Raw genomic sequence first — 20,407 nt, 5'->3', positions numbered from 1 at the left:
AAGATCACACAGGTGGTAAACGCTGCCTGGTCAGGACACAAACCCAGGCGTCTGACGTCAGAACCTGTGTGTGTCAATGGTAGAAGCTGCCTCCTAGTCTTGATTATTCATGAGTTATGCTCTTGTAGAATATTTCCAACAGATTAGCCAAATCAAACATTATTTGTTAAGCAAGTTTTCCAGGTTTCTAGAATGAGTTTCCAAGCCTTCCTCGCTTTTGGCCTCCAACTGTGTACATGGAGAGAAACCACAAAAGCTACTGGCTCGTGTCCACAGCAGCCCCGCTGTGCACTTAGAGCTGCACGGTCAGTCATCACTGACTTGTGCTCGTGGAACACAAACTGGGTTTGATCATCAGCCTGAGTGAAGCTTCATTAGGGAAGGAAGAGTGATTCCCTCCCCCACCCCGCCCCCCAAAATATCAAACACATATTCCAAGGCCATTTATTGATTGGTACTGGATTATAGTTCCTGGTGCCATTGGGTAATTAGAAATTGATCATTTTCCAGTTTGGGTCTAGAAAGTTGGGAGCCCAGTGTGCCACTCGTCCTGAATTTGGGGCCCTCGGGGGCCCCTGACCTGCCCCTCCCAGGCCTCCTCTGAGGAGGGACAGCAGGAAGGGACAGCCAAGGGCTCTGGACGGAAGGGCTGCCTCAGGCCAGGGTGTCCGTCATGCCTGGAGGGTGCCCCTCCCCCAAGAGAGCTCCAGACTCACCCAGGAGTCCCTCTTGGGGCTCTTTAGGCCAGAAAAACCCTCTGGAAATGCTTGTTTTTTCACAATTTAGCTTTGTGTTTCCTCCTGGTGTGTGTTTATTTGTGGATAGTGGGGACAGGCCATGAAGCACAGAGTAGAAGAGGCAAAAGAGACATGAACAAGCATCTTACCCCGTCTCTGAAATAGACACCTGAATCTAGGAAAGGAATGTAGAAGTCTCACGTTTTGCCCGAATCTCTTTTGCCGTTCCCAAGTCTTTGATTTGCATTTGGCGCCATTCTGTGTTGTTTACAGATCGTCTTGTCATAGCGAAATTATTTCTTCCACAACTGGATTAAATTTGCTGGTTTGGCTAAATTGAGGCTGTATTCTTTCCAAAATCCAAGTCCCTCTGGATGGAGCATTTCTCAGGGACGGCCCTCCCCTCGGAAGAGCTTGACCACTCGAGGGTTTGTGCAGGAAGATGGGGCGCTGCCCTCTCTCGCTTGCCCACAGGTTCCCAGAGCTGGCCTGGGCAGAAGTGGGCAGGGGCATGGTGTCTGTCTTCGCTGTTCCCTTCTGTCACCTTCCTTGCCCTCTGCTGTCTCTGCCCTGCCTCACCCAACCCCTGTGCACTAAAAGAGCACCAGGGCCTTGACGGGCATCCCAGACAGGCTGAAGAATGAGCAGTGTCCCTCGCCTCAGACAGGGACTAAGCACCACCTGTGTGCCCAGTGCCATGTGCCTGGGATGCCTCTAAAACATTCTTAGTGTAACGATGTACTCACGAGGGAGGGAGAGGGTGTCTTCAAGATTCCCCGTGAGAGCCATGGAGCACGGGGGCAAAGACCCGTGTCCCATTCCCTGCAGTGTCCCCAGAGTTTGGGGGGGGGCAGCAGGGTGGGAACAGCCAGGTTTGGGAGGGGGTCCTCATAACGAGTCTGGCAGGAGGAATGGAAGATTGGAAAGACAGAAAGTCCCCAGGTGTGGTCAGGGTCAGGCCCTACGGGCTGGTGCTATGGGTCAGCCAGTCGTAAGAATTCACTTGGCCGCTGTCACTGAGCACGTGCTGTGTGCTGGGGTCCAGGGATGCGCCTGAGAGAACGTCAACAATACAGGTCTGTCCAGGGCAGGTCTGCACAGGGGGAGGGGCTGGGCTGGGGTCGGGGTGCAGGTTCCATGGACACCTGGCAGGGCTTCCCAGAGGAGGGGGATGTAAGGTATGAACCATTCTAAAGGATCAGGAGGAACTGGGGAAAAGGAATTGTGGGAGGAGAGAAGGGACAGCATGTGCAAAGGCCCAGGTGAGAGGAGAGCCCGGCTTGTCAGAGGAGGAACTGGGGGAGTGAGGGGGGTCCTGGGGGGCAAGGCAAGAGATGAGGTGAGCTTAGGAGGGGCTCGAGGGCCATTCTGAGGGCCAGAAAGAGGCTTGGGGCAGAGTGTTACAGTCTTGGGTGCGTGGCTGAACAGGATGAACGCATGGGAAGCAGGCCGAGAACAACTTTTTCTATAATCCCTGCTGTCCCCACTCTTTTGATGACCTAGTTCTTTTTCTGCTCCTGGATGAAATCCCCTGCAAGTCCCTTAATTTCTTCTGTCAGCTGGAAAAAAAAAAAAGACTCGGGGCACTTTCATTTCCTCCAAAATAGTGTCATTTCAGTGAACCGGAACTTCAAAGTTCAGTGTAAGTTAACATTTTCCACCCCTTCGTCCCTACCAGGGCTGGGATTTCAGCATACCTTTGGGAGCAAACAATTTGACCCCCAGCATGCCCCTTTGAGCCAGCTACACACCAGCTCTCTCCCAGGGACTGAGCCTGGCCCCACCCCTGGATCTCAACATTGGCAGGAGCGGGTGACCCCTCTCCCCAGGACATCCTTCTTCGCCCTTTCCTTCGCTCTTTGACACCCTTGAAGGTGGCCGCAGACTTGGTCTGAGAATCCCTTTGACGGTCCTGCATGGGGATCCAACACCTCCCCTTTGGAGGATGGAGGTTCTTGTAGCCTCTTGTTTTTTCTAAACCTCAGGGGATTTGACTGAAACTGAAGCAGAGTCCTACTTCCAGATCCTGTCATAAGTATTTTTTTAATGGCTTGTTAGTCTGTCACTGGAAGACCTAAGGTGGTAGCTGTGATGATAACGCGTATCTTCTGAAAGCCGAGCTGACACGTGGAACAGCCTTCAGCCGCCTGGGCCCCGCCCCCAGGAGGAGGAGCGTGTGGGCACGTGGATGTGCTTGGGGCGTCCCTCAGAGGCCCAGCCCCACCCCACGGGAGGCCAGGGCGGGAGCCCCACTTAGTGGCCGAACCTCCTGTTGCCCCTTGCAGTTCTGTCCTTAGACCCGGGGTCAACACGGAGTCTTCACTCAGGGAGGAAATAGGCAAAAACCCTTTTGATGGCAAAGGAATCTTCACCCTCACCTCCTACCTGGGCAACAGTGCCATAGAGTGAACACAGAAACATTGTTCAGGAAACTTGTCGGTGGGAGACCGAGGACCCGTTTTTACTCGCTCAGTCAGAAGTGTTTGCTCAGCACCCGCTGGGGGGCAGCTGTGGAGGTAATGATGATGAAGAAGACCCCATTTCTGCCCTCGTGGTGCTTACGCTTCGTGACAGGCGCACACGGAAACACGTGGAGCCAGCGTGATGTGATACGGCGCCCACGGCGCTCCGAGGGCGGGCCAGAGGGGCCAGATCCTCCGGGACAGGTGCCGTGGGGGAGACGAGATGAAGCCTGCCCCCGGGGGCCTGCGGGCTGCTCCACAGAGGAGTCACTCGTATAGATCACTGTGACATCAGGCCAGCAGTGGCATGTACCAGCAGGAGGATCACAGGCAGGGCTGAGAGAAGCCAGATGAGGGAAGAAAGCGGATATAGGGCCAAGAGCAGGGGCTGGAGGCCGAGAAGAATGGACAGCGGACGGGAAGGGAAAGTGACTTCGGGCAATTAAAAGCCACAGCCTGAACAGAAACAGAGACGACAAAGCAGAGAACGCACAGCGGGTGCGTGGCTTCTGCTCCCGGGCAGAGCACTGGCGCGTAGTAGGTGCTCAGACGCGCTTGTTGAAGGAATGAAGCCGTGAATGCCGTGTGTGACAAGATGTGGATTTGAGGCCGGAGAGGAAGGTTGGGGACAGGTTGTGTGAGGCCTGAAGGCCGAGCAAGGGGGTCTGGGCTCCGATGGCAGGTGATGGAGGCTGTGCAGGCAGGAGGGGTGACGTGATCAGGACGGTGGGGGGGAGTGCGGGGCCTGCAGCAGGTGGCAGAGCAGGAACAGATGCTCCAGGCGTTTCTAAGGGCAGAAGTGGTAGACTCTGGAGCCTGACCACACATGAAGGCGAGCAGAGGTGTATTCTGAAGTGCCTTGGGGGCCCGTCACAGAAAACGGACCCCCGAGATGGAAATTAAGAGAGCGTTGTCGGTGTTTTGGGCTTTTTATTCGCTCTTTGACCCCTGCATTGTTCTGTTTTCTCTTGCAGCCTCATTGACAGAAGAGGGTACATCCAGCCTGACACCCCACGGCCAGCCGCACCCTCCAACGGGATGGCCGCGTACGGGGCCACACAGTCACAGAGCGATACGGTAGGACCTGCAGCGCCCCACAGAGGCTTCTCTCCCACATCTGTGTTCACTGACCTGTAACAGTCAGTCACCTAGAAAGCTTCCCGGGACACCCCTGGGCTGGCAGGCTCAGAGAGGGCAAGGAAGCGTTAAATTAAGGCGATATCCGCCGAAGGCTTACGCCCCCCGCCCAACAGGTGGTCAGTTTGTTCGGGGTTGTGTCGGGGAGCTACACAACATCTCTTCCAGAAACAACTTGAGGCAGCTTGCTCTGGAAAGCCCCTCACACAGAACCGGGCTGCTGTCTGGGGGGAGCGAGAGCTGCCCCAAGCAGGGCTGGCTGTCTGGCGAGTCCCCGAGTCCCGTGCCGTCCCTTTGCCTCAGTCTGCACCCGCTCCCTCAGCCCCTCTTTAAATGTGCAGTGGACTCGGCTGCCAGGTCTCCCCACTTTCAGCCAAAACCTTAGATCAGCCGTGCACACCTCAGTGCAAATAATCAGACAAGCTGCTCATTCACTGACAGCAAAAACTGACTGGTGCCTCTCCAGAGAGGTCCCTGGGCCATGCTTCTGTGGAGGTGTGGGACGGATGCTTTGCTTTCACTCTGCACCTGGGAGACGGGGCAGGGATGGAGTCTTTCCATGGGCACCTGAGCTCACAGTCTGGCTGGCCCCGACCATCAGTGCCTTAAAATTCTTCAGTGGTCTGTAAGTCAATGGCCTCTCTTTATCAGGAACAAATTCCCCTAAAGAAGTGTTTCTGAAAGGGACCCAGTCTTGTGTCCCACTGTTTGCTCTCTACAGACCTGAATCACCCACAACAGAGTCCATGACAAACAGGCCAGGACAGCAGAGTGGGTTCAGAAAAGAGGCTTTGACAGTCCAGGACTTGGAGATGGAGCTGATGTGGAAATCTGGGAGCAGGGAGCCAGGGGTGCCTCCTGCCTTTCAGCTTGGTGACAAGATGACCATACACATCACCAACAGGAGATATAAAAGGAGGTACCAGTTAGGGGGAAGCTGATTTCAATATGTAGAAATGGGGTACCCTCGGATGCCTGGGGATAGGGGGAGGTGCCCTGCAGGTTGCTATATAGAAAGCTCGGGGAAGGTTTGCTTCGCCGTACTTAGGAAGGAATGACATGGTTGGTAGAAATTCACTTTGAAATACTGGAGATGTGAATCAATTTTATTAGTTATCCTAGAATCCAGTCGATCTAGCATTTAAAAAAAACTGTAAGACGTGCTCCTGTTTGTCATCCGAGATATTAATCTGATTTCATCCCACACGCTGGAAGATTTTTTTTTTGCGGTACGCGGGCCCCTCACTGTCGTGGCCTCTCCCGTTGCGGAGCACAGGCTCCGGACGCGCAGGCTCAGCGGCCATGGCTCACGGGCCCAGCCGCTCCGCGGCACGTGGGATCCTCCCGGACCGGGGCACGAACCCGCGTCCCCTGCATCGGCAGGTGGACTCCCAACCACTGCGCCACCAGGGAAGCCCCTGGAAGATTATTTTTTGAAATCAGCATTTATTATCTTTTGCTAACTTTCTCTCCACCCATGCCTGCCAATTCTGCCCCCATCAGGTCAAGTTTCTTTATCTAATTGGATACTACTAGTGAGGATAATAGAACAGGATAATTATGGAAGACAATGGAAGGGTAAGCTTTGCAAATGGACAGATTTAAGTACAACTGAACACAGCAGGGAAAGGCAGAGAGCTGGGATGTGGGATCAGAGAGCCTGGGCTTGCAGTGACTGACTGGGGGCTGGGTGACCTTGGCAAGTCACTTCATCCCGAGAGTCTTAAGTTCCTAAACTGTAAAATGAAGAAGGGGATAATGATGTTCACCTCCCTCCCATCACCACTTTATAACAAAGGGCCTGGCACATAGTAGGTGCTGGTTAAACATTCAACTGAATGTATTTGAAAGTTCCCCTCACAGGGGCTTGCTCAAGGGAAGTTCTGAATAAATATTAGTTTGTTCCTGTCTTCCTTTCCTCATTCCTGTCTTCCTCCAATTTTGTCACATCTGCAAAGGGCTCCACCTTGAATGTGGAACTAGGAACTAGAGGGAAGGAGTTCCCTTTGATGCAGTGACATGGCAACATGGCTTCATGAAGTGATGGCCTTGGTAGGATCAAATTAACCCATGGGCCAAGAGACAGGACATGGTCATTCTACCCACTAGACACCACAGGCAAAGCACCTGTGTGCTTTTCTGGGGACTATGAAAAATTTTAAGGCCTGAAAAAATATTATGAGCTCTGAAACATGAAAAGAAAACAGCAAAATCAAAATTAATAAATGTTTAATGTCTGTGAGACCCATGAATATGTCAACTTCATTAATTGTTAAATTTAGCTTTCATCAAAATTTCATTACATGTTAGAAATGATTTGTAGATTGGGTTTTTCTCACTTCATAAGAATTCCCCAGCACACATGTGATTACAGAGAAATCATTACCAATTATAAAGTAGTGAGTTGCCTGTAGACAGATCAATTTAAAAGCTAACTGCCTGGGGCACCCTGCGCTTCCTGTCTTGCCATGCTGCCTGTGTTAGGGGAAACCCAGGTTTCCACTGGGCTTAAGGCTGGGGGAACTCTTTTTGGTCCCAAGGCGCCTACCCACTGCTGGGAGTGCCCCCAGTACGTCAGAACGTGTTCAGGAGAGGCAGGAGCTGAAAGCTGTTTGGGGAAGTAAGATGAGATATGTTCTTCATGGTCCCACAAGCCAGAACTGGGACCGGAAGGTGGGCCCGGAGGCAGATGGTACTCAATCCAAGAGGGGAATGCCCAACACCCAGAGCTCATGGCAGACGGGAGCCCCTGCCCCAGAGGTGTTCAGGCTGGGGGAGGTGGCACCCCCAGCAACGTGGCCACAGAGGAGTCAGCACTGGCGGGAGGGCTGGACATTGACCCTCAGGGTTCCTTCCATCCAGGCCACCGGCCTTGTCAGCAGGGCAACATCACTGTGCCAGATAATGGTCCATTCTACTGTGCACTTATGGCCATTCAGGCACTAGAGCGTGAGCCTTTCCATTGTTTCCGTTGTTCGTTATGGCTTCGGTGGTATAAGTACAATATTAACAGGAGTGCAGGGGGAGGAGACAGTCCTGCACGGGCAGGGCTGGCACTAAGCAGACCGTGAAGCTGGACGTGTCTCCGCCCCAGCCCCTCTCTCCAGTTCATTCATGCTCCCACTGTGTAGTGTTTACCAGATCCCACAGCTTACCAGCACGTAGCATACCACATGCCCTTCCAAGGCTGTTACATGGATAACTCACGCTGACCCTGTGAGGATGCTACTAATTTTATCCCCATTTTACAGAATGAATAATACAGGCACAGAGAACTTCAGTAAATTTGGCCAATTCCAACTTCACACTTTGACCCCAACAGTCCCTGCTGTTAACCCTACACTTTGCTGCGCTGTAGCCGTGAATAATGACTGTGTGTAGAGTGACTCCCTCCCATATGCTTTCAGTCGCCACAGCCCGTTATCCTCACCCTGTCTCTCCTGTCAAAATCTGCTCTTTGCAAAAGATCTGTTATCAATCATCTATACGTTAAAGGGAATTTAAGCCGAATTTCAGGATATATGAATTTTAATTGTGAATGAAAGTTTTTACCCTCTATTAAAAACATTTCAGGCAATAATAAAATAATAACTGAATGTTTAACACTGTTAGTTCGGCACTATATCCCCACTGTCGAGGCTAGTTCCTATGGTAGTTGGTCTCGGTGAGTGTTGGTTAAATGAGAAAGAGAGAAAGAGAGAGAAATTAACTATGTGCCAGGCACTGGGCTACATTATCATCTCATTTCATCCTCACAGAACCACCTGACGTGGGTATTCTAATTGCCCCTTTGAGGAGACTGAGATTCAGGGATGCTAAGTTTGTGACATAGCTAACCAGTGGCTGGGCTGAGATTTCGTCCTTAGCAGTCTGATTCTAAGTGCTCTTCTTTAACCATATACCAAAAGTTTCCCAGGTGGGAAGGTCTTATGGAGCAGAGTGGCATGAAGCCTCCTCCCAGGGCTGTGAAATCACATCACCCAGGGCTTCCATGCAGAATGATGATTAATCTGCTGTGGTCAGTCACAAAACCAGCTGTGGAACTGAATGTAACCACTCCATAATCTAACCTACAATTGGACTAAGTAAATATCTATGAAACTTCAGTTTCTGCTCTGTTACAAATGACAGTGTTAACCAATGACACATTAACTCTTCTTTTTTTCTCTTCACTTGCTTCCCCTAAGCCCAAACCATTTTGCAGCACTTTAGTCTGTGTTAAAGGTTTGTCCAGGTGGAAATATCAGTACCCAAGTAATTATTGACCTAGTCCAAGGGTGATCTCCACTATTAAACTCCTCAGAGTTCACTCAGTTTCTTGGATCTGAAAGTTATCATTTTTCATCAAATTGGGACATTTTGGCTATTATGTCTTCAATTTTTTGGGGGGGCCTCATCTCATTTTCTCTCCTCCTGGGACTCCAATTACTCATATGTTAAACCATTTGATATTGCCCCAGAGGGTAAGTCCCTGAGGCTCTGTGCATTTTTCTTCAAACTTTCTTTCTCAGCTCTTCAAATTGGATAATTTCTTTTTTTTTAACATTTTTATTGGAGTATAATTGCTTTACAATGGTGTGTTAGTTTCTGCTGTATAACAAAGTAAATCAGCTATATGCTTACGTATAGCCCCATATCTCCTCCCTCTTGAGTCTCCCTCCCACCCTCCCTATCCCAGCCCTCTAGGTGGTCACAAAGCACCGAGCTGATCTGCCTGTGCTTTGCAGCTGCTTCCCACTAGCTATCCATTTTACACTTGGTACTGTATATGTCAGTGTTACTCTCTCACTTCATCCCAGCTTACCCTTCCCCCTCCCCATGTCCTCAAGTCCATTCTCTACGTCTGTGTCTTTATTCCTTCCTGCCCCTAGGTTCATCAGAACCTTTTTTTTTTTTTAGATTCCATATATATGTGTTAACATATAGTATTTGTTTTCCTCTTTCTGACTTACTTCACTCTGTATAACAGACTCTAGGTCCAGAAATTGGATAATTCCTTCTGATCTGTCTTCATGTTCACTGATTCTTTCTTCTGCCCTCTCCAATCTACTGTTAAATGAATCCAGAGAATTTTTCACTTTGGTTGTTATACTTTTTAGTTCTACAATTTTCATTTGGTTCATTTAATTTATCTGCTGAGTTTCATTTCTCTACTGAGATTCCCTATCTATTTACTCATTGAAGCCATATTTTTCTATAATATTTGAACATTATTATGTTGCTTAAAGTCTTTATCTGCTAAGCATATTTGGGCTGTCTTGGGTTTGGTGCCTTTTCACCACTTTTTTTCTTAACTCTAGGTTACATTTTTCTATTTATTTGTATGTATATTGATATTTTATTGGATATATTTTGGGTAATATATTTGTAGAGACTGGATTTTGTTACCTTTTGAAGTGTTGATCCTTGTTTTAGCAGGCAGTTCAATTAGTGGCTAATCATCTTGAACTTGTGTAGACTTGTATTATATTTTGTTAGTACAGATTTATGGAAGGTCCAAGATGTTTCTCATGCCCCTCTAATTTGAAGGAGCTCAACCTCCAAATTCTGTCTCCCTCAAAGATCTTGTCAGGGTTTGATTTAGCCATTGTTAGGGCCGGTCTAGGGTCTTAGTTTAGGGCATGATTCTTACTCCTAAGGTATAGCCTTCCTAATGTGATAGCTGGATGCCAGGCATGTTAACAAGGTATTGGGGGTGTTAATGAGATCAATGTCCCCCAGCACTACTTTTCTCGACGCCTCTCTCAGCCCCGTTATAGCTGTTGTCTCATAAGCCTGGGTTGGGGGGGTGGGGGGTGAAGGGGGAAGGGACTCTTCCTGCACATACACAGCACAGCTACAGACTTGTGTGGGAAACCCCTACTAGCATTTCTGGCCCCCTTCTCTGCACAGCATCCTCTTCTGCAATGCCCTGCCATACAGATCCAGACACTTAAGCTTCCTTACCCTCTGATCTCTGCTTTCTCTACTCAGAAGAACTTCTCTGCTCTGTTCAGCCTATACCATGGTTGGGAAATTCTTCCCAAGGAAAGGGCTGGTTGACTGTGGGGCTCACCTGTGAGTTTCCCTCCTCTCGGGGACTGCAGCCTTGCATTGTCTGTTGTGCACTATTGGAAACTGTTTGCTTCACGTATTTTGGCCAGTTTTATATACTTCCTTGTACACAGAGGCAGTACTAGTCCAGTATAGGTTATCCACCATTCCTGGGAATAGAAGCCTTATCTCTGTGATTAAAGGACATTTTGCAGCCAACATTGCCGTATTCCCCCATTTTTGCTACCCGCTCTACTAGCAGTAAATACTGACTTAGCCGTGGAACATGATTCCTCTGACCTAGAAGTGTTTCTAGTGCTCACCTCAAAGGAGGAGCATTTGGAGACTTTATATTTAGCACCAGACTTGGCATGTTCATTTGCAGAGAAAGGAAAGGCTGGAGGGAAAGAGATTCTAGGTATCTTGGGCCAAATTTTTGCCTATTATTTTATTATTAAAGTCTAGATCAGAAAGGCATTTCCTGAATGATAGGAAAAGTGTTCCTAGGGAAATTGCACTATTTTAGAAATAAAAGTAAAGGCTTTAGCCTTAGATAAACATACTGATAATTGCAGGGCAGAAAAATTATGTAAATATTGATAGATAGCTGGCAGCAAAGTACCCATAGAGGTCTTATTATCTGAAAAATGGGAAAATTCACTGTTAACTTACCATCTCACATAATTGGGGGGTGGGGATGGTTATTTAGTAACTAAGTGATCTTCCCTCTACTACAGATTCCCAAGAAAGAAAACGTTAGAGAAGTAATGAAGTGACATCTAAAGTATTTAAATAGTGCGTGTGACCCCAGTATAGCCCTTGTCATCTGAACACCCATGAAATTCTGAGGATCCACACTGGAATTTTGTGCACATAACCCCAGTGTCAACTGAAGACCATGTTTTAGTTATTCCTATTTTCCTCATTATTGGCTTTTATTATTACCTTATACTGAAGGTCTTTCCATGACAATGTGTCTATGCACAGTCATGACATTCAGGTATGGTCCACTTTTTAGTGTGCATATCTCATTTGAAGGTCAAATAATTTAAGTTCTGTATGACATCAGGATCATAGTTTGTTTAAAGCCGGCACTTGTGATCCTTTGGGGTCACTTGCTAAACACAAAGATAGTCTAACCCTAACCCTAACATAGTACATAATTGTTGGATTTTTTAAAATCATTTGCTATATTTACTTAACCTCATTTTAAATCCTCTTAATCCAATATCAAAACAAGATTAAACCTAGCAGTTGCATGATTTATTAAACTAGTTTCACAGAAGGACTCTCCATGCACAGTCTGAAAAATCAAATATAACAGAAAAAATAACTCGAGCAAACTTAAATGATAATGTTTTAAAAAAGAATAAAGAGGAAGCACTCCTCCTAACCTATATTTTAGGTGGATTTTAGAAATTTATAGTGTTTTTATTAAAGTAAATGAGCATTCATAAGACCCCAGAACATAGCTTCACAGCCAAGCAGAAATAACCGATGCCCAATGCTAATACTTTTGAAAGAATTGGAGCAAAAGAAGTAAATAATTTTACGTATTCTTAATTTGTATATAAGACCATCTCGAAAACACCTAGCTTTGGCAGCCTTTAATCTGTATGCTAGGATTATTTCAAACAAGAAGTCAGCTAGAGTAAAATAAAATGCATTCCACCGTGAGCAATTTTATTTGCAAACCTGCAGAAACAAAAATAACTTATCTCTATGGCATTTTTAAACTGTAACATTAAGTGATAATGTGTGTGACATCCAAACATCTGAAACCATAAGCTTCTTTGCAAGTTAAACGCCAGCGCTTCATTTGGGCAGTAAGTCAGCCAGCTGTCAGTGACTTACTGCAACCACAGCAAATGCTCCAGCACTCCAGACAGTATTAGTTTTATGCTGCCAACAGAAGGGTCTGTCCATAGACATTCTTAAATGCAGTCCTGTTTCTGTTCTATTAGTAGTCAGCACTTGGATGACTTTTGGCCTAAAAAATGACAATTTCATTTGGTTCAATCTAATAGTTGATAAATATGAACCGTTAAAGTGTTGTTTTGGAATGAAAACAGTGAGTTTCTCAATTTCCTCTTCATAGTGACGGATCGTCACTGTCCAATCTCTGGCTGCTGGCTTGTTTCTCTTTAAGATTATATAACTGGTTAGATACATTGAAATATACCTCATGGCTTCTTGGTGTTAGTGCTGGAATATAAGCCCTGTTCCAAGTTGTGAGAGAAAAAAAGTGAGCAGTGATGTCTCCCTCTACTGGTTGAAGATATGAGTCCTTGAAAGAACAGCCAGGAAGGCGGGTTGGTGGCGTAAAAAGGTCAAAGAGAAAAGGCGGGGGGGGGGGGGGGGGGGGGGAGAAAAGGAGGAGAAGAAGAAAGCGAGAAGAGGGAAAAAGGATAAGAGGGAAGGAAATCAATGAAGGAAAAGATGGAGAGGGAAAGAGGAGAGAATTAGTGAGGCCAGAGAGAAAAAATTAAGTAGAAAAGTCAAGAAGAAATGGGCAAATAAGGTGTAGGGACATTTTTTCATGGGTCATCTTCACAGTAACCCTGAAAATATTGGCTATTTTGTCCCTTGAAGTTCTCATATGGGAATTGCAACCAATGATGGTTTATTAGCCCATCCTCCTTGGAATTTTGGCAGTGTGCAAAATGAGGAAGAGGCTGGACTTTTTTTTTTTAAATCAGATATCCCCTAGTCATTGAGTTTCTTCTAAAAAGATGTCCCAAACGTGCAAAGTTAATATCATGAGAATTATAAACTCCATTGGGTAGAGTGGAATTAATTGTCCTTTCCTTGATTGGAACCCATTTTAGTGTCCTGTTATGAACCAATAGGAAGATTATAACACAGTATCCTGTGGAAGAAAGCCTGGTCCCTGGGCGCCCCAAATGGGAATGGTCTTCTAAATAGAAAGCAGTTTAAATGTGGCAAACTATTTCCAAAGCTATGGGTTACAGCAGGATTTAGACACTTAGGTTCATGGTGGTCCCAGCAATCTTCTCACTGATACAATCTTGCCGCAAGGTAAACTGGAGGAGGGGACAGAGTAGGTTCATTATTAATATGAAAGCAGTCCCTATAACAATGGAAATATCCACAACTATACTCAGACAGTCATCTTTTAAAAAATTTAAACAAATCCCTGTAGAACAGGTGCTTAAAGTCAGATAACACAAGTCACTGTTCAAAATAGTCATTTTGAAAAGATTTGTGACATTTTGATTTTTTAAAAAATTAAATGGCTTAGGCTAAATGTTTTCTTCCACATATTTAAGTCCTTAAGCTTTACTCCTGGGAAACTGGAGCGCGTTTTCAACAGGTCCTGGCCATGAGGCTGAGGACGGATTTGCTACAGTTTTAACGTGTTGTGGGTTTGGCTGCAGGAAAGCACCAATAGGGGTGTGCAGGAGTGGACCCAGGTTTGGAGGGGCCTGAGTCATGCAATCTGGAGCCCTTTTTAAGAAAAAAGAGGGACTTCCCTGGTGGCGCAGTTAAGAATCTGCCTGCCAACGCAGGGGACACGGGTTCAATCCCTGGTCCGGGAAGATCCCACATGCCGCGGAGCAACTAAGCCCGTGCACCACAACTACTGAGCCTGCACCCCGCAAGCCACAACTACTGAGCCCGTCTGCCACAACTACTGAAGCCCACGCACCTAGGGCCCATGCTCCGCAACAAGAGAAGCCCCCGCAATGAGAAGCCCGTGCACCACAAGGAAGAGCAGCCCCCGCTCGCCGCAACTAGAGAAAGCCTGCGCTCAGCAACGAAGACCCAACACAGCCAAAAATAAATAAGTAAATTTATATAAAAGAAAAAAAGAAAAGAAAATAATATGCAAGACAAAACAACAAGCAAGGCCTTAGAAAGCAAGCAAACAAAAGGCCCTGGACTTAAGCTCATAGCTTCAGAGTAAACCCACCTCCAGGTGCTACCTAGCAAGGGCTCACTCACTGCCCAATGTGCATAGAAGCCAAGACCATGGCACCGGTTTTTGAAGAAAGAAAGAGCTTTATTGCAAGGTTGACTCTCAAGGAGACAGGAGGCAGGACTCAAATCTGTCTCCTCCATCCAGGTTTCAGGCGAACTTTAAGGGGTTCAGGGAATTTCAAACTTGGAAGCTGTTTAGCCAGTCTTGAGTCAGTCCATACAAGCTACTCGTGCTGCTGGAAGCCAGGTTTTCCTTATTGAAAGACTTCTCACTTCCCAAAGGGCTCCAGTGGCAACACTTTGAGTTCCATAAGCTTCTTTGAGTTCCATAAAGTGAAAAATTCCCGGTTCCAGGTTCATCCTGAAGACATGGGGTCCCGTCTTGCACATGCGCAGTGCTGTCTCCGTAAATAACTTGTTTGATTAATCAACAGCCTATTTAAGGAGGCAAAACCAGTTTATGCTGTGCTGTTTCACAGATGTCTCGTTTAAGTCAGCGCGGGGATGCTTTAGGGCAAAATCTCAGAGGGCCCCTCAAACTCCACATCGACCTCCCGGCGAACGTGAGCTCTAAGGAACTTCACAGAGCACTGTCGGCAGCTCTTTTGTCCCAGGGTTTTCTGCTGGGTGCCCGTGAGCTCTGCTGCAGGGCATGGCTGGAGAGGCGTGACCAGGGAAGGGGAAAGGACACTTGACCGGAGAGACAGAGGGAGAAAGAGAGTGGGGAGCCCGCCTCTCCCCCGTATGCTTGTGCCGCCTGACCTTGGGAATCTCCTCCAGCTCTGACCTCTAATCTATTGAGTTGGTCAAAAAGTTCATTCGGGGTTTTCCGTAAGATGTTACAGAAAAACCCGAATGAACTTTTTGGCCAGCCCCAGTATTTTCCCGTGAGTCTGGAGCCAGCCAGTCAGAATTGCTTGGGCTGATCCCTAAAATAGAATTTGCCAATCAGTTTTCAATTTAAGAAAAAAAAGGCTTTCTTCTGGTCAACAGAGCCCTGCAAATCTAGTTTGCAGTTTCATCTTTCCCCAGAGCTGGGCGTGTTGTGTGGACCGAGGTATTAGGATGAGTGAGGGCTCCAGAAGGAAGAGTTGAGAACAAGATTCCATCATCCAGGAAGGGGCCAGGCTTGAGAGCAGGAGCTCTCTGGCTGGGGCAGCATCTCAGCCCTGGGGTCACAGGCAGGCTGCACTGAGCTACAGAAAATGGAGGCAACGCCAGAGCAATAAATGGTGATTTTCATAAAATGTTCTTTGCAAAGCACAGTATATCCAGAGCCCTGGGAGACTTTCCAGAAGATGCATGTTTAATCAGGAAGGTTGCTCTTCTCCGCCTCTGCTCTGTCAAGACTGAGCCGATGTGCTGAACGGAACTGACAGCATTGGAGAGCGTGAGTGGACCCGAGCTGTCTGCAGCTCCGACAGCTGTGCTGTCCCACAGCAGCAAGGGTCCCTGCCCCGAGCCGAAACTCCCTGCAAGAGCAGAGAAGGCTACGCAGTTGCCCACTGGATAAGTACTGGTGTGGCAAAAGATTCGGGTGACGACTGGGAAAATGCAGACACTAAATGACTGTTAATGCCTAACAATCAGCCCCTTTCAAGCACTTTTTAATGGCATTTTTGTCTCATCCGAATAGCCCTCCACCCACCCCCCAGCCCTTTCCCACCCTTCTCCTAGCTTCTCAGCGTCTTGAAGTTCCCTTGGCTGGAATGAAGCCATCAGAGAAAAGCCAGGATTTGCTTTCCCTTTTTAAAGCTCCGTCATGAGCTTTACTCTTGTCTGAAACCAAGGTCTTTGAACTTCTAAAACCCGCAAATTCCTTAGAGACGGTGTCTCTTCCACCTCCTCATGGAGGATTGGGGGCCGGCTGGGGGATGGCCCACCACTCATGATTTTAGAAAGAAACCCACGTGGCTAGGAAGGACACACGCACTGAAGCAGAAGAAGTAAAAGAAGTGTGACTTCGGGAAAACTCTCTTTTCCCCTGAAGGCTGCGTTGCATCGTTTGGTTTGCTTCTGTGCCTGGAGGCGGGTGAGTGATGGAAGTTCTAGGTGTGCGTCTGGGCAGGAAGATGGCAAGGTCCCTCCATCACAAAGCTATGAGTATGTGGTTCAGTGGTAACTCTAGAGTTCAGAAAAAAGAGAGTGGGGATAATGGACAAGTCACATTTCTTAAGCACCTACTAGCTGTCGAATGTGCGGTGGTGAAAAGGGGTTTGCAGTCAGACGATCCCAGTCCCAAACCCCAGATCCATCCCCTACTTTTATCTGTAAGGTCTTGAGCAAGGCACCCATCCATACGAGATGCATCTGTAAAGAAGGGAAACTAAGAACTTCTTCAGAAACGGTGGAGCGCCTCGCTTATTGCTCAGACGTAGTCAGGATAAGCTCCCCTAATAGCCACACCTGCTCCTGAAACTCGGCAACAGGTCACCGCACAGACTCAAGTTCAAGATCTCCGAGTTATTCGGAAACTTGCCCGCAGCTCAAGGGAAGGGTTTCAACGGTATCAGAGACCCAAATTCCCCCAGCTAGAAAAATGTGTTTCCACTATTTCCTTTGCCCAGCAGGTAAAGTGAAACAAAGGACACGAGATTAAGATTTAAGAGCACTTCGAAGAAAAGGAAATGTTTTGTAAAATGTTGACATTCTCTTTCACAGATTAAAAAAACCACAGCTCAATTAATGGTTCTTGAAGCTGCTGAAAACTTAGCAGCGAGGAATTCTAAGGCTTTTACCAATAGTCTGATCAGGCCCTCAGGGGCTCCTGTTGACCGTGTCTTTTTCTTTGTGTGTGTGTGTGTGGCACAATACATATAAAATGTACCACTTTAACCATTTTTAAGTGTACAGTTCAATGGCGTTAAGCACATTCACATCGTTATCCAACCCTCACTACTATTCATGTCCAGAACTCTTTTCTTCTTGCAAAGTGAAACTCCATACATTAAAGGGTAACTCCCCAACCCCTCCCCCTAGACCCTGGCGGCCACCATTCTACTTTCTTTGAGTTTGACTCCTCTAGGTAACGCATATAAGTGGAATCATATAGTATTTTTCCTTTGTATCTGGCTTATTTCACTGAGCATGATGTCTTCGAGGTTCATCCATGCCACAGCATGTGTCAGAATATCCTTCCTTTTTTTTTTTTTTTTTTTTTTTTTTTTTTTTTGCGGTACGCGGGCCTCTCACTGCCGCGGCCTCTCCCGTTGCGGAGCACACGCTCCGGACGCGCAGGCTCAGCGGCCATGGCTCACGGGCCCAGCCGCTCCGCGGCATGTGGGATCTTCCCGGACCGGGACACGAACCCGCGTCCCCTGCATCGGCAGGCAGACTCTCAACCACTGCGCCACCAGGGGAGCCCAATATCCTTCCTTTTTACAGCTGAATAATACTCCATGTCTGTACAGACCACGTCTTGTTTATCCGTCCATCTCTCGATGGACGTTTGCTTCCACCTTTTGGCTATTGCGAATAATGCTGCTGGGAAATGGGTGGACAGGCCCCTGTACTTTTAAAACAATGTGGTAAAAGTGGTTTTCAGCATAGAAGTAGCACTGGCCTTAGGCCACTGCAGGTGGCAAGGCCCGTGCCTCTGTCCACGGGAGTGTTTTTAAATTAGGTCCTGTCTGCGAACAGGGGCCGGGGCGTCAAGCCTGCGGCTGCGTGGTACTCCCAGGACACCTGTGGGTGACTATTAGTTTGAGCAGCTGTTCAGGAGCCAGGTGTCTCCAAATGGAACTGAGCTACTGTGCACCCTCTCTGCCCTCCCTGACCCAGGTGTCACTAACGGGTTTCTCTCTCTCTTGTATCCCGCCCCTCCCTGCCCCCTGTGCCCCCTTCCCTCCCCACCCCTTGCCAACTCCTCTCGCCTCCTCTTTGCTGGCTCCCTCCCGCTCTCCAGTGCGACCAAGACCAGTGCATTCAGAGCACCAAATTCGTTTTGCAGGCCGCGGCCACGCCCCTGCTGCAGAGCGAGCCCAGCCTAGCCAGCGATGAGCTGCACCTGCCCGGGAAGCCGGGCCTGGGCACGCCCTGCGCCAGCCTGACGCTGGGGCAGCCCACGCCGCCCTCCTCCATGCCCAACCTCGCCGCCGAGGCCGCGCTCACAGACATACTGCCCCTGAAAGAGGAGCACGTGGGCCACCAGTTCCTGACCCCGGAGGAAGCGCCCTCGCCGCCCGGGATGTTGGCGGGCAGCCCGCTGGCACACAGCCGCACCATGCACGTCCTGGGCCTCGCCAGCCAGGACTCTCTGCACGAGGATTCGGTGCGCGGCCTGGTGAAGCTCAGCTCCGTGTGACCGCGGGGCCCCGGCCCGGGGGCTGCAGACAGCAGGAGCGACGGACGGACGGCCCCACCGCGACTTCCTGTGACCCAGTGCCGGGGTGGCCACGACGACTCCAGGTCCTGAGGCAGGAAGAGCCCTGGGAGAAAAATCGGATCCTCCTCTGATGGCAGAGGAGGGCAGGACCCAAAGGCTGGCAGCTTGGTTCCATTTGAATTTTCTGCCCCACCCTGACCATTCTGATAACGGTGGAAACAGAGACGTAGCTGTTTTCAGGTGTTTGGAATATGGAGGGTGGGCGTGGGGAGGGAGGAGCCTCCGGGGGCCCCCAGTCGGAGTCTGGGCGGAGAGGAGGCTGCCTGGGCGTTCCTCTTGCTGTTCTGGGACAGATACACGGAAGGTTTATGACACTTGTGGCCGGACTGAAATTGCACTTAAGTGTTATGCTACTAATATTTGAAACAGACATGCCATTCCATTTGTTAATTTAAGAAAAACCTAAAGGGAAACAATGACCAGATGTGGACTTGCATGCCACGCTGCAGTCTGTTCACGGTGGTGACGGTATTGAAAGGCAACTGCTGCTTTCTTTCTTCTTCTTTTTTTTTCTTTAATTTTGTGAATTCTCAAGTGCTGTTTTACGGGAAGACAGTGCAACAAACCAAGACTAACAGACCACGCCATCCGTCGCCAGCTTCTTCAGCTTAATTCTACATGGGTAGGTGGCGCGCCTGGGCTGCGGAGGGCTGCCGGGGTTTTATCCCATCAAGCATCAGTTAACCTTCTGTTTAGTAGTTAGCCGAGGTGTTGTGTTGTACCACACCTGCCACAGTCTTCACCTCCTTGTGTGACCAAACTCCTGTGGACAGCCAATAAAAGGACGTCCTCTGTTATTTTGGATCTGTGTACAGTTATCCTTAACAGCTGAAATGACAACACCGTCACCTAGATGGCCTGAGGGGAGTTCAGTTTTATTGAAGTATCCCTAGGGAGGAATGGTCCCCAAACAGTCAAAACGTCAAATCTTTGAATTGTGGGGGAACGATGGGATGGTTTCTTAGGTAAAAGAGCAACTTTCCATCAGTTTTTTTTTCTTTTCTTTTCTTTAGTTATCTCTTTTCGACACGGTGTTAGTGGAATTTACTCCCCGTTTTCAGATTGGCCCATGGCAGCGAATCTACGGCGGGTTGTAGGGAGAGGGCTCAGGGAGAAGCTGGGCTCTGGAGCGTCTGCTCTGCTCTGCGTTGTGTTTGAGTGTTGCCAAAGCTCAAGGGTAACTTGAGGTCCCGGTAAAGGTATCAGAAAAGAGGAGGAGAAACCAGCTTATTTTAGGCAGAGACCACGTAGATTGTCATTCTTACCTAGCCACTAACCAGGATGGAATTAAGAAAATTTCCGCTTCATCCATGTTCATGTATCATCTAGAAGGGAACTCACTGGCTCTGTACTTAGGGAGTAAGTCACTTTGGAGGCAACTGCCGGAACTCAGCTGGCTTCGGTCCTTCTTTCCAGATGATAAACCCAACAGCCAAACCGACTTATGTTTGAAATCATGCTCTGTTCCTCACAGCCATATGAAAGGCAGGATATACTGATCAGTGATACCAGAAGCCCTGGATGATTTGCATTTAAGAAAAAAGGCTGTTTCTCGTGGGAAAGAGTTGCCATTTTATATAAAAGAAATAGAAAAGCACAATTTCAAGTCTATTTGGAATAAGGCCAGTTCTTCGTAGGTAGAAAAATAATTTGTGCTGGAAATAACTGCGGAAGTCTTGCATCATGGTATCTTTGAATCATCCTTATGATTC

The 20,407-nt window shown here is 48.2% G+C and overlaps 1 protein-coding gene across 2 annotated transcripts in view; it reads left to right on the top strand.

Moving 5' to 3' along the window:
- The window catches only part of ZDHHC14 (zinc finger DHHC-type palmitoyltransferase 14), a 276,699-nt gene extending 257,207 nt beyond the window's left edge, over window positions 1–19,492 (top strand). Inside the window, exons 8-9 of one of the 2 annotated variants that reach the window (XM_012536454.3) lie at window positions 4,174–4,276; window positions 18,261–19,492. In XM_012536454.3, the coding sequence (XP_012391908.1) occupies window positions 4,174–4,276; window positions 18,261–18,614 (457 nt within the window). In that variant the 3' untranslated portion in view covers window positions 18,615–19,492. Of the gene's footprint in view, window positions 1–4,173; window positions 4,277–18,215 lie in introns of both variants that reach the window. The other variant, XM_004263681.4, reaches the window with a different exon arrangement.
- The last annotated feature ends 915 nt before the right edge of the window (window positions 19,493–20,407 follow it).

The sequence above is a fragment of the Orcinus orca genome, chromosome 12, assembly GCF_937001465.1.
Source record: "Orcinus orca chromosome 12, mOrcOrc1.1, whole genome shotgun sequence".
Lineage (NCBI taxonomy): Eukaryota > Metazoa > Chordata > Mammalia > Artiodactyla > Delphinidae > Orcinus > Orcinus orca.
The sequence above is the reverse complement of the archived record's forward strand: the minus strand, read 5'-3'. Positions and strand labels throughout refer to the sequence as shown.